The sequence below is a fragment of the Saccoglossus kowalevskii genome, unplaced genomic scaffold, assembly GCF_978046115.1.
Source record: "Saccoglossus kowalevskii unplaced genomic scaffold, keSacKowa6.1 SCAFFOLD_24, whole genome shotgun sequence".
NCBI lineage: Eukaryota > Metazoa > Hemichordata > Enteropneusta > Harrimaniidae > Saccoglossus > Saccoglossus kowalevskii.
This window is the reverse complement of record NW_028188618.1, coordinates 1718067-1732255: the sequence shown is the minus strand read 5'-3', so window position 1 is coordinate 1732255 and position 14189 is coordinate 1718067. Positions and strand designations below refer to the sequence as shown.

General features: G+C 35.2%; 1 protein-coding gene across 2 annotated transcripts in view; it reads left to right on the top strand.

Annotated features, from left to right (window-relative positions):
- LOC146726308 (uncharacterized) overlaps positions 1-10557 on the top strand; it is a 45614-nt gene extending 35057 nt beyond the window's left edge. For both annotated transcript variants that reach the window (XM_085496249.1, XM_085496250.1), the window contains exons 4-6: positions 916-1036; positions 7489-7610; positions 8937-10557. In XM_085496249.1, the coding sequence (XP_085352375.1) occupies positions 916-1036; positions 7489-7610; positions 8937-9515 (822 nt within the window). In that variant the 3' untranslated portion in view covers positions 9516-10557. The remainder of the gene's footprint in view (positions 1-915; positions 1037-7488; positions 7611-8936) is intronic.
- The last annotated feature ends 3632 nt before the right edge of the window (positions 10558-14189 follow it).

Below are 14189 nucleotides of genomic sequence, written 5' to 3'. Positions count from 1 at the left end.
TATTGGAGTTCTTTTTATTTACGTAAGTGATGTAACTATGTTGTCATATTGGAGTTATATTTATTTACGTATGAGCGATGTAACTATGTTGTCATATTGGAGTTATATTTATTTACGTATGAGTGATGTAACTATGTTGTCATATTGGAGTTATATTTATTTACGTATGAGTGATCTAACTATGTTGTCATATTGGAGTTCTATTTATTTACGTATGAGCGATGTAACTATGTTGTCATATTGGAGTTCTATTTATTTACGTATGAGCGATGTAACTATGTTGTCATATTGGAGTTCTATTTATTTACGTATGAGTGATCTAACTATGTTGTCATATTGGAGTTATATTTATTTACATATGAGTGATGTAACTATGTTGTCATATTGGAGTTATATTTATTTACGTATGAGTGATCTAACTATGTTGTCATATTGGAGTTCTATTTATTTACGTATGAGCGATGTAACTATGTTGTCATATTGGAGTTCTATTTATTTACGTATGAGCGATGTAACTATGTTGTCATATTGGAGTTCTATTTATTTACGTATGAGCGATGTAAATATGTTGTCATATTGGAGTTCTATTTATTTACGTATGAGCGATGTAACTATGTTGTCATATTGGAGTTATATTTATTTATGTATGAGTGATGTAACTATGTTGTCATATTGGAGTTATATTTATTTACATATGAGTGATGTAACTATGTTGTCATATTGGAGTTCTATTGTTTCCATTAATTATGGAGAAATGTGAAGGTGACAAAGTTTTGGAGAATCAGAAACAACTTAATTCTTAAATTAATTTTAATTCTGTAGTTGGTTGAAATTCTAGAAGCCAATAATTTATCAATTTATTAGGTGGTACAATTTATAGAGTTAGTTTTCAAGGTATTTATCCTTGTATTGCAGCTGTATTTCCTGCATCTTACATCTAACAAACACAGACGATTAAAAAGTCTTGCATGGAAAGAAAAGAAGTTACCTGAAAAAGACGAAGATGACAATAAGATAATTTCAGATGTTCCAATAGGTAAGTGATATGAATGTTTGGTAAACTACTTTGCAGTGATAAAATCCTCTTTCAGTGTGCATTTTTGACTCCCATGTGCGAAGCACAAAATGGGAGTCTTTGCAGTTAGTGTGTCTGTATGTGTGTGTGTGTGTATGTGTGTATGTGTGTCCGACTGTTCCACTGCTATCTCAAGAACCATACATCGGTTTTTGATGAAACTTGGTGCATAGATGCTCTGGGTCAATGCGCAGATTTGATTAGGTTTTGGTAAAAATCCATGCTCGTTAATTACCTAATTTGCATGATAATTAGCTAATTTTTAGCTGTTCTATGACTGTTCCATTGATATCTAAAGAACCACTCATTGGATTTTGATGAAACTTGGTACATAGATGCTCTGAACTTATGCGCAGATTTGATTAGTTTTTGGTAAAAATCCGTGCATATTAATTATCTAATTTGCATAATGATTAGTCAATTTTCGATTTTTCCACTGATATCTCAAGTACTAATCATCACATTTCAATGAAACTTGGTACATAGATGTCATATGACACTGCACAGACCTGATAGTTTTTATGGTAATATCAGTACATGTAATTACCTAATTTGCATAATTAATTAATTTTCAGCTTTTGATATAAGTAGTGAGCATTACATTTCAATGAAACTTGGTACTTACATACTCAAGGACTATGCAGAGATTGATTGTTTCGGATAAATATTTGTGCATATTAATCACCTAATTTGCATAATTAGTTAATTGTCAGCTTTTCCACGGGTATCTCAAGTACTAATCATCGCATTTCAATGAAACTTGGTTCATAGATCCTTTAGGACTATGCAGAGACCTGATTAGTTTCAGGGTAAATAATTGTGCATATTAATTACCTAATTTGCATAATTAATTTTCAGCTTTTCTACTGATATCTAAAGTACTAATCATCACATTTCAATGAATCTAAAATTATGCAGAGACCCAATTAGTTTTTGGTAATTATTTGTGCATATTAATCACCTAATTTGCATAATTAACCAATTTCCAACTTTCACACTGATATCTCAGGTACTACCATAAAAACCCTCAAATAAGAGCCACTTTGTAACACTTTCATTTCTGGGTGGTGCTTATTTGAGGTAACATGTTGACAACCTTGTAGCCAGTGGCTCTTTTCATTGTGAAATAGGGAAGGGGATAGGTAAACACACACACAACCAAAACAGACAAGTAATTATTAATGATGTATCATTGCAATTAATTTATTCTGTAAAAATACTGTTATGGGAATAACAAATGTCAAATAAATACGACGATTCGACGTTTCATGGACAATGTGTAGCAATGCCTGAAGTCACGTTTCACTGACAATGCGTAGCGATGCCTGAAGTCGGATTTTGTAGCACTCTCAGTGTCTGACCCAACACTCAAATCACTTGTACAATTGTTTACCAAGTTTGGTATGGCAAACTTTTTTCTTGAAAACTGGGAATAACTTACGTGGCTGTGGCTGGCGTGGTGGTTGATTTGGTGACAATATACCGTAAAAGCTCAATCAATTCGGCCACTAAAATAGTTCGGCCACCTATTTTTTGCGACATGGTTAATTTTAAAATGTATCCGTTTAGTTCGGCCATCTGTTCAGTCAGTCTATTGTTTGTATTCAATTAGTTCGCCCGGTGATGACACCGCCCAATTTTTACGTCACTCTCTCAACAAAGGTATATTTTCACACATCTATCACGTAAATACAATGTACATGTATAAGCATTTACATCCATGGTATAAGCAATCGGGATATCCGCCAGATGTGCAGTCATGGTGTCAACCGTGGTTGTACAAAAGACGTGTGAAATCTCTAGTACGTCCATGGTGAAATATACTCTGTTGATTGTCATTACAAATTACCCAGTACATCAGTTGTAAATAATCGCTAAGAAAATTCTCATCACGACGCCAAAAATATCGACAACGAACAAATATTTTAAGTCATTGCATCACTGACGAAACGAAGCTCCATGGTTTAGGGACAACAAAATTCAGGCCGACACTTGATTCTCGTCTTTGGAATTTCAAGCAAGTCATACAAAGTCGCAAATGTGTTACGTGAAAGCGTCATTATTATTGGACGTAGTTTTGTTTACACAGTCACGCAGCACGTCAAAATATCTTCTTTTTTTCGGTTGACCCAAATAAAATTATCTGCTGGATTGTTTCAGCACAGTCGTTTCAGTAATGTTCGAAACATTGTCCTCCAGGGTTGTTTGTTTAAAAGTCAAGTAGATTATTAATGTTAACGGGGTAACAAATTAATTAATGCCGACTTAATTAAAGTCGCCAATGTGTAGCGTGAAAGCGTCATTTTTATTGGACATGGTTTTGTTTACACAGTAACGCAGCACGTCAAAATATCTTCTTTTTTTTTGGTTGACCCAAATAAAATCACCGGCTGGATTGTTTCGACGCAGTCGTCCCAGTTATGTTCTAAACTTCCTCTTGCAACGTTGTTCGTTTAAAAGTCGGGTGGATTTTTTGTTTTGTTTTAACTGTGGGTAAAAAAACATGACCGTGAAGTGAAGACTGCGCTCTCATAGAAGCGGTTTCAGTAGCGGTGCGTGGTTACGGTAAAGTGGCAGACGAGACGACGTGAGGTGTGAATCCTGGGCCTATCATTTCGACATTGTACGTCAGACCGAGTACTGACTGATGTACATCCTTTACGGTAATTTCAAAAGAATATGCGATAATGTTGTGGCTGGTCAGAGTATCATGCTATAAAAGTGGCGATTTCTCTGGGGAAAGACACTCACTTTTAGTTTTCCCACAAGCTATTAGTACTTATTTTGTCGCTCGCTAGCCATGTCTCGAATCGATTCATTTTTTACTAAGGCAACTGCCGAGGTCCCAGCTGTACCTGCTTCTATGTACCGGACAACACCTTTACTCCAATCCTGCAAAAGATATATTTATTCAGTTTTTCACGTTACCATGTTTGTTTACATTTACGGGGAGCGTGACATAAAACTGTCGTCTCCACGGCAACAAAACAGCAGGTGGCCTGGTTGCGTCAGATTTCTTGAACGCGCTCGTAGTTTGTTTTAAAATTGGGTCAAGTCTCAGACTAGTACTACACCTTTACTCTAATCTCGGGAAAACGATATATTTATTCAGTTACCGGTGATACACACTTCGAACCCAGTTTTAAAACGTTGAAAAATTATTCAAACAAATCGACCACTTCGGAAACATATTTTCTATATTTATTCAATCAATTGGCCCACCCCCAAAAATATTTATTTTTACATGGCCGAATTGATTGAGTTTTTACGGTAAAATAGTTTCGGATAGAATTGATCTGATCAGCAGCGACAGGAGAGGACATACTTGCAAAGGAAGCATGGAACGAATGATAAAAATGATGCCCAATCACTTGTATTTATGGCAAAAACAATAAATAAAAACACGTTTTTCTATAGATTTGTACAGCTTGGGTACTTGGGCATTGTTTTAATTGCGCTAGACGTCTGACAGTACAGCTTTGGTTTATATTTCCTGTTTCATAATCAAGCCAGCTTATAATGATATTCACGTACTTCACAGTCCACGCAAACAGGGTCAAACTATAGCCCCACCCCTATATAACCAAATACGAAACGATACCGAGAAAGTAACAATTACATGTATTAAAAATAATTTCCTGTGACCAATCGGAGAGACGAAATCATTCACGAAAGCCCAGGCCTGTTACAAGGCATTTTCTGATTGGTACAAGTTCAGATTATTTTCAATTCTCACAAATAGCTAATTTAAATATTTGGGTCAGGCGGGTCACGTAGACTTCACTTTGCTGTAAGACAAGTTGATCCCACAAGTTTGTGGAACTAATCCATTCGACTTCAATTTTGATTATTTTCGGCAAGAGAGTCCTCTCCAAACTAATGCCAGTTATTTTGTTACTTCCCTGAACATTTTGTCTCGAATCATCCAAAAACGAACGTCTCAAATAAAATGCAAAAAATAACCCAAAATCACGATCAGCGAGAGTGGGCTGCGTAATCATTACATTCTCACATTCGGAGCTACGTCACAATCCCTCAAACGTTGCCAGGACCGGATTAACACCTCTGTTTTCCCCCACGCTAACCAAATTCCCCCACGCTAAGGAAAAAAATCTTTTGTTTTCTGCTGACTTCCTGTTCCGGTCCGTCTGTGAAAATGTATTTTCGATACCTCCGATTTTCCGATAAAGGCGTTCTAAAATCGTGACGTTCTTTACTTGGTTATAAAGACAACATTGACAATGAATATCTCAACGTGTCCTTCGGTGTTTCGGCAAAAAACATACTAGTAGTTACTACTGAATAGTTTGTGAATTGGTCGATTGTGTGTCAGAAATATAAAATGGACAAGTTGACAGTCACATTCACGCTCTCTCAGTGCATTTCTTTCGTCTATCATTCTTCCGTTCTCAATTACACAGGACATCAGGCAAGTTATGGGGATAATCTTTATTTGTCTCACACCTTCTGTGGGGCAATAAACAATGCAGGTGGAAGTGAGGCATGACAAGCTCGGTGTCTGCCTGATTGTAAACAACCGGGCGGCTGGCGCTTATTTCAGGGTTCTTATTGACAAAACCACTCAATTCTTGGTGGCTCTTAATTTATTTATTTATTTATTTATTTTATTTATTTATTTATTAACACACAACATCCCTCGGAGGGGATGAAAAGGGTTACAAATCAGATATTAGTAAAAGAAAAATAACCACATAAAGAGTAAGGGAACAAAAAGGCATAAAAAAAAAAAAAGATAATAAGTTGAATACAAGGAATGTATTACTGGCTTAGTTTATGTAGGTGCTGCTGTCTTGTATTAAAACAGTTTTTTAAATATTGCGCTAAAGGAATTGACATTTTCTCGTCACTTAGTAATGATATGAATTTATTTTCATTACTAAATTTGTCAAAATTTGGTATACGTTTATTAGCTACAATGTAAAGTTTTGATCTTATTTCATTGTAATGAGGACAATTTGTGACAAAATGTTGTTCATCTTCAACATGGTCATTGTCGCACATATTGCAGACTCTGTCTTTAAAATCCAATCCTGTATGCCGGCCTGTTTCAATTTTCAGACAGTGGTTGCCAAGTCTAAATTTTGTTAAGGATTTGCGAAGTTCACTGTTTTTCATAATTGTTAAGTAGTTTTCTTGTTCTATTTTGGTTTTAAAAAGTTTGTAGGTTCTTAGTTTATTTTTAGAATTTGATTTTTTCCTATTGTCATTATTTATTTCATTTTTCCACTCAGTTGTAAACTCTTCTTTTAATTTCTCATCAATTGTTTGGAGGGTCAAATGTAACAAATTTTCACTGAGTGGCTCTTAATTGAGGGTGGCGCTTATTTGCGGGTTTTTACGGTAATCATCACATATCAATGAATGTTTATACATGGATGCTGTAGGACAATAGACAGACCTGGATAATTGTGGGTTAAAATCTGTACATATTAATTACCCAATTTTCATAATTAACCAATTTTAAGCTTTCACACTGATATCTAAAGTACTAATTTCCATTTTAATGAAACTTAGTACAAAGATGCTCTAGGACAATGTACAAACCTAATTAGTTTGGGGTAAAACTCTGTTCATATTATTTCCCCAATTAGCATAATAATTCATAATTTTTTGGTTCTAATCACATTTCAATTAAACTTGGTACATAGAGTTTTTGTTACATTGCGCAGACCTCATTAGTTTTACAATCAAATCTGTTCATGTTAATTTTCTGATTTGCATAATTAGTTTTCAGCTAAGTAATTTCAAATTATATTTAATGTGTCTCCAATACTCTCAGCACATGGGAGTTCTTTCTAAGCTTTCTTTGATTGTTGTTGTAAATGTTGGCAACATGCTCTCAGTGCTGTGTTCTGAGATGAAAATTTGAGATCGCCAAATGCAGCAAACTGAACAAGATTTCTGAATAAAAACAATTCAGTATAACCTTCTGACCCTCTTGTAACAAGAGCATGTTTATATGCATTTTAACATCGATATCAATATGTGACTTTTAGTGAACTCTAAACCTGAACTCCAATCGCTGTCATGGCATTTTTCGATCTACGTTTTTTTTTTTACCACAAGTATATGAAAACTTTGGGGATTTTTTGTTCAATGTCTGAAGAAAACAGATTAAAATTAACGGAGGTAACATGTACTTTGTGCTCTATGGCTCTGGATTGAAGGCATCCATTTGTGTAATTTGCCATGGAAATAACAAGAATTATTACATAGACTATTAGTTGATTTATCCTTGTTCAAAATTTGTATTCAAATTATACAACCATAGCATTAAATATATAAATGGAGTGTATGCACCATGGCAATTCAACCAATACCAAAAAGCGTATTTGTAACTATAAATATTAAAGTACATATGTGATAATATTTGATACCATTTTATGTTTCAGGTCAACAGTATTTAATGGAAGCATTTTGCTGTTCAGTATGTCGTGGTATGGGTGTGTTTCCTAGTGCTGACATCACTCTGAATAAACACTGTAAAACAGAGGGTCACTACTGGGCTGTTCAGGTATGTATACTTACAGCAAGTCTCAGAAGTATTGGGGCAGCCAATTTGCAAACTAGCTAGCAAATTGGCTAACTGCTTGGGTTTTTGACTAAACAGTTGGCTTTCAAATCTCACTGGCGCCGACTCGTGGTCGCGTTCACTCTGGGCGAGCCTATATTGCATTAGGGGACATAGAATGCTTTTACGTACGTAGCCAGGTACATGTTTGGATTCCCCTGAATGATTTGCTTTGCGAGGAGTAATAATGTATAAGTAGTTTTCCTGGTAAGTCTGAGAATAGCCACAGTCAGCTAACGTACAAGTAATAATATGATAAGCGATTAATCCACCGATATTTACTATATATATGGGGGTAGCCATCTTGAAAACTGATTGAAACTAAATAAAGAGACAAATTGAGAAACAGATTCCTACAAATCAGGGAGAAAACAAACTTGCACATCCAAACAATTAGTTGGGGTAACATTAAGCCAACCGCTAATAAAATTCGACATCACTTCATTACACAAAGAACACAGAACACTTCCCCTGGTATATTTGAAAGCGAAATCGCCATCCAACTGTAAGGTCGTCGCTGACGAGCTTCTAAAGTATGACGGCCGTCCCTACTAGGGTCCCTGCTGTTATATAGATTCACCCAAAGTGGGCGTGACTACAAGACGGTGCCAGCGAGATTCGAAAGCCAACCGTTTAGTCAAAACCAAAGCAGTTAGCCAATTCGCTAGCGAGTTTGCAAATTTGCTGCCCCAATATTTCTGAGATTTGTTGTAATGACATGAATACAGGAGGATCAAATAGTTTTGTCAGTGTCTAAAATGTGTATACAATATTGTACTGGTTTTGAATATTTCAACATTGTTAGTCAAGTGTTTACCGAAAGTCAAGAAAATATTTTAAATTCTTGGGATTCATTGATGTTTCAATGGTGAATTATTTTATGCAAAATAAAGTGAATACCATATGTACCATGCGTAATATTAAATTTTACTTTTTACTATAATATAATAAACTCTGGGCAGCGCACGTCGATCTCATTATTCATGTACATTTTGACTGAAGTCTAATAACCACTTGTTTGTATTAGGTGTGACCATGGGCAATGACCTCCAGAGCTCGCGCACTGTGACATTAAAATTTGGGCCACCCAGCTTGACACAAATCAATGCAATGCAAATCAATTTGTACAAGTATGTCACAATCAGTCATTGACTGTGATTACATTACTTGTTCAAATTTAGTATGTCTGTATACTTGTTGGTTGCAAATATTACATTGGACAATTTTGATGATTGTTACTTCACAACTTACTTTTGTTTTGCTTCCCAGAGACGCAAGAAAAAAGAGGAAGAGAAAACAAAAAAGGATGTTGACGACACCAAAAAGGAAGCTGAGAAGAGTGAAAGTGATAAGAAAGAGGAGACGACTGAAATGGAAACTGATGCCAAGGAAACTGAGAAGGAAGATAAAGAAGTGAAGGAGAAAGGAGATGCAGAAATGAAAGAATCACCAACTGAAGAAGAGAAAAAGATAGATGAGAAAGAAGCTGTTGGGAAGACAGAAAAAGATGGGGATAAAGAAGAGACGGTTGAGGGAGGGCTGGAGGAGGAACTGTTGTTAGGAGATGATGGAGAAGATGATGCTGACTTGTCAATTAAAGAGGAAGATGAGGTAATCTTGAAAAAAGAAGATGAATTAACAGCAGAAGAAGAAGACACAATTCTTGGTAAAGTAGATGAAGAGGAATCTAAGAAGGATGTTGAACCTGTGAAAGCAGAGGAAAAACCAGAGGAGGAACCCCAAGATGGTACTGATGAAATCGCTGGTGAAGAAAGTCCTGCGGCTGAGGAAAAGAAAACTGGAACTAGGTCAGCTAGAAGGGGACGTGGAAGAGGACGAAAGAAGTAAAAACTTTTTGTCTTCATTCTTTTTAATATTTGATCATTTATACACCTCTTAACAAAGGCTGATAAATTCCCCCACTTTCTATTCTTACTTTTTGAACTGAGCTTTCCATATGTTCAGTTCAGATGAATACAGAAAGGAACCAGCTGCCAGTTTATTACAAGCGCCATTGAGAATACCATAGTGATAATTTTGTGTCTTAGTTAGTGCCATCTTTTTATTACTTTAATCTGATAAGTTCTTAAGTACATATTATTCCTGTTTGGAATATGAATTGATATCTTGTAAAATGTGTAATTGGGACAGCAAGTTTATTTAAAGCATAGTTGATTATTTTTAGAAATCATGCCCCATTTTCTTTATTAACCTTTTCACCACTAGTTCCCTATTTTCATCACAAATTCACAAAATAGGTCCTGTTTATAGTCGGCACTTTCTTCAGAAGATTAAGACAAAAATGCTAATATAAAACCATTTTTTTTAAAGTAAAAACTGAAAATTTACTTAAACTTGGCTCTGAAATTAGGGTTCATTTCCAGAAATATTGAAGAATATAAAAAACAAGTGCAGATAATTTTTTGGCCAAGTAAGTCTTGTGGTGAAAAGGTCAAGTAATTAGCCAAGTGTTTTTTACATATTGGTTGTGCATTGTGGAATGTAGCATACCTGCAACGAAAATTTGATTTATTCCTGAGTCTGAACTTTCATAAAAATTACATGACATTTAATTTCACTGTGAGCATTCCTGAATATTCAGTATAAGATGCATTTTTAAATTAGACTGAGGTCTCAATTATGTATTTTATGCTCTACTCCCTCTATAGTCACATGTATTGGGTTTTTGATGTCTTTCTAATTCCAATGAAAACCAGTGATAAATTTAGATGTGCTTGATTAAAAAAATAAGTCCAGTGACTAGTTACCTGGATATAATTATTATGAAATCATTGATTTTCTGTTTCTCAATTGTGTATTTTCTGATTTGTATCGTATACCAACATGTATCTGGTTGTGTATGTATGAATTAAAATAGTTTCAGTAACAATTTGTTTTTTTTTGCTTTCATTTTACAAGGAGGGAATTATGTGTTACAGGGGCATCTCAATCCAAGCCTAATCTCACAAAAAATTTGCTTTTTGGATAAAAATTACAATGGATAACATAAACAATAGTGTCCCATGATTCCTTGGTGCAATCCCTGGGTTTGGCAGGTTCCCCTTTAAACTGTTGTACATTTCGTACAGGGTTCGCCCCAGGGCATTAAAGAGTAGAGGTTTCAGACTGTTTAATTTTAGATAAACAATAGAAACAATTTAGCATAACAATGAATGCAGAAGAGGTAATTAATATGTACATGTATTATTAAAGGGCGACATTTATGTTGATAAACATTGATTTTCCCATAATCCAATTTGCTCTTCTAATGAAATCACAAGTATGAGGTTTGACCTGGGCGCAACTTGTACTAATTACCACCGGTAACAGTCAAAATTGCCATCTTTGTTCATACGAGACCCATATATCTTGTGCATGCTTGGCGCAATGGCTTTCGCCCTTTAATCTAATTAGCCGATACAGGTTTTCTAGGGAGAACACTGATGTATTAGTTTATGATAAATCATATTAGAATTTGATCATAAACGTGCATGGAGTATCGGGTATAATGTGATCTATTGGTACACTACAATGTTAAGAAGTAATCATAACAAATATAGATACTGGTTCAGTAGCCCATGGGGGTCACGACCTCGCTGCAAGCAAAATGCACCATGATATTTCGACAAGTTTTGATATTGTCATATATTGAGAATCTGTGTTAATGACTGACCTAACAGCAAGCGTCCTGAAAACTACATCACAATAGACTGCAAATAAAGGGGCATATACAATTAAATTGAGTGTGCTGGAGTTGCATTCTCGGACAATGACATTCGAAGTGTGAAATACTGACCGGGATTGAATATACGGCACACATCCTGCTTGACAACAGCACCCTTACAGAACGCCCGGACGCCCCTTTGTTAATAAACTGATAAACGTTGTGTGAAAGTTTCACTTAAAATAAACAAGAATTGTGTGAGCTATTTAGATTTGAACTTCCATGGTAAACTGAAAAACACAAGTGGAGATAATGGCTAATTTGCATAACCATTCACTCAGTAAGAAGTTTGCTAATGCTCATAATTAAAATGGCTGTAACAGTTCCAAATTTAAACCTATTATCGTTTTGTTAAAAGTTACATATAGTGCACAACATGGAGATCCCGTCATTACTTTTTTTTTCACCATGTTTCTTTTTGATTATTTATGTACAGCCTTGCTAAATCTTGCTAAGCATTCAAAAGAGAGAATATTTGTACCCGTTTTCTATATTTTAAAATCGTTTTTTGAGCATGTTCCACTATTCATAATGCTGTGAAATTTTAACAGTCTATAGCCAAAACTGTTTGGATAATAAAAAGCAAAAAAAAGAAAATTCACTTCCAAGTGCCCACGAACCTGCATCTATACCTTAAAAGTACATGCACTTCCTAACACTATGAGTATGGTATGGGTTAACTCCATATTAAATTTTGCAAAGAATTGTTGGATAGAAAATTGAACTATAGGGTTGTAGGGTTGTATATGGCTGTATAGAACAGATATGAGCTCAACCCCCAAACACCCTCTGTAGTTCAATTTTCTATCCCACAAAATCCAATATGGAGTTAACGCATTTCTTTCCTGTACATTATATCAGATGACCCCTATTCAGGAAAACTAGTTAGTTCCTTCAAGAAAAATCTGTACAATCGATCCCGTTATTTTGCTTTTGAATTAATTATGTGAATCTCATAAATTGTATTGTTATGGGGATTAAATTTTATTAGCTCCACTGTCAACATAACAGAACTTTTTTCTTAGTACTTATTGTCTGTCGTCTGTCGGTGTTAACTTTAGAACTTTATCTTTGACTTCTTGGAAACACCCAGTCTGTTAGTTTTCATACTTGGTATATATGTACCAAAAAAGAAAATTCACTCCCAAGTGCCCACGAACCTGCATCTATACCTTAAATGCTGCAGGCATTCACTTATATGGGGAATTGTCAACGATTTGATTAAAATACGCCAATATAAGGGCCGGAATGGTAAATTTAGTACTTTTTATCATTATAGAGGAAGTGAACTTTAAATAATTTGCTCTACTATTATTATATTTATCATAGCAGTATTTCCCTTAACTTCCAAACTTAACATGATTGTAATGATTTGAGGCTATGACGTTTAGTTTAGTTATTTGCATAATGATATTGATACATTGTCGTGGAACATCTCGTGAGTATTTAGACTCAGTTTCAGGCCTAGCAGTTGAGCAATAAACACCTACAAGTGCTGCTCTCCAGTGCGCTATTATTCCCCTCCGGATTTGGTGACCAATACTCACTTGGTTTACTCTACCTTGAGAAGTCTGTTCTCAGTTTACATATGGTGGCAGCGATGGGATGTTAAGTCAAAATAATGACAAAGGAGAAGAACATCCCATAGTATACATCAGTAGGAAGTTGTTGCCTCGTGAAATGAATTATGCAACTATCAAGAAGGAATGTTTGGCCATTGTTTGGGCAGTGGAAGCATTATACCCATATTTGTATGGTAGAGCATTTACTGTTCAGAGTGACCATCATCCTTTAAAATGGCTGAATCAATTGCGCGAACAAAATCGTAGACTGATGCATTGGAGTCTGACCCTGCAAGGGTACCAGATAAATTTTCAACATAAAAAAGGGGTCGAAAATGGCAATGCTGATGGCTTGTCAAGAGCATGGCAGTCAGATGTGGATTGACTTCCCAAATTAGTTGTCAGCAAATGATGAGTGTTGTGTGCGGCTTGGTGCTTTTCTATCACCTAAATATCATGTGCTAGATATTAAGTTTATCCAGGTACTGCAGCACAGCCATATTTTGGAATTGTTTGTTGGTTTTTATGGTTATATATTTAACTTGTTATTATTGAGTTCAAAGTATTTTCAAGTGTATCTCAAAGTTTTTAAAAATAGAGTTTTCATCCTCTATAAGGGGAAAGGAATGTAATGATTTGAGGCTATGACGTTTAGTTTAGTTATTTGCATAATGATATTGATACATTGTATGGAACATCTAGACTCAGTTCCAGGCCTAGCAGTTGAGCAATAAAACACCTTGGCTACAAGTGCTCCTCTCCAGTGTGTTATTCTCCTCCCGGATATGGTGATCAATACTCACTTGGTTCACTCTACCTTGAGAAGTCTGTTCTCAGTTTACATGATATTCCTTCCTAATAATGATTTTTTAAGTTGGGGTTCGGCTCGGGTTTAGCTGATTATTTGGATTGAATCTAACTTGGTACACATTGTCACAGACCAGTTGTTGAGAAATAACAGTACAGGTATGATGTATTCAATGGTATTACATTTACGTGTAATACTCACTCCAGTGGTGTTAGATTTGTAATAATATTTATTATAGACATCCAAGAAACATAGGTTATAAATCACTCTAGTGATAATAAAACTGAAATGGACAAAAAAGTGAGAAACATATTTTTTATATATATATATATATATATATATATATATACGGTATATAATAATCAAGTTCCTTCCGAATGTTCAGGTGTCATATTTTTCTTACCACGAAACTACAATCAAACAGTCAC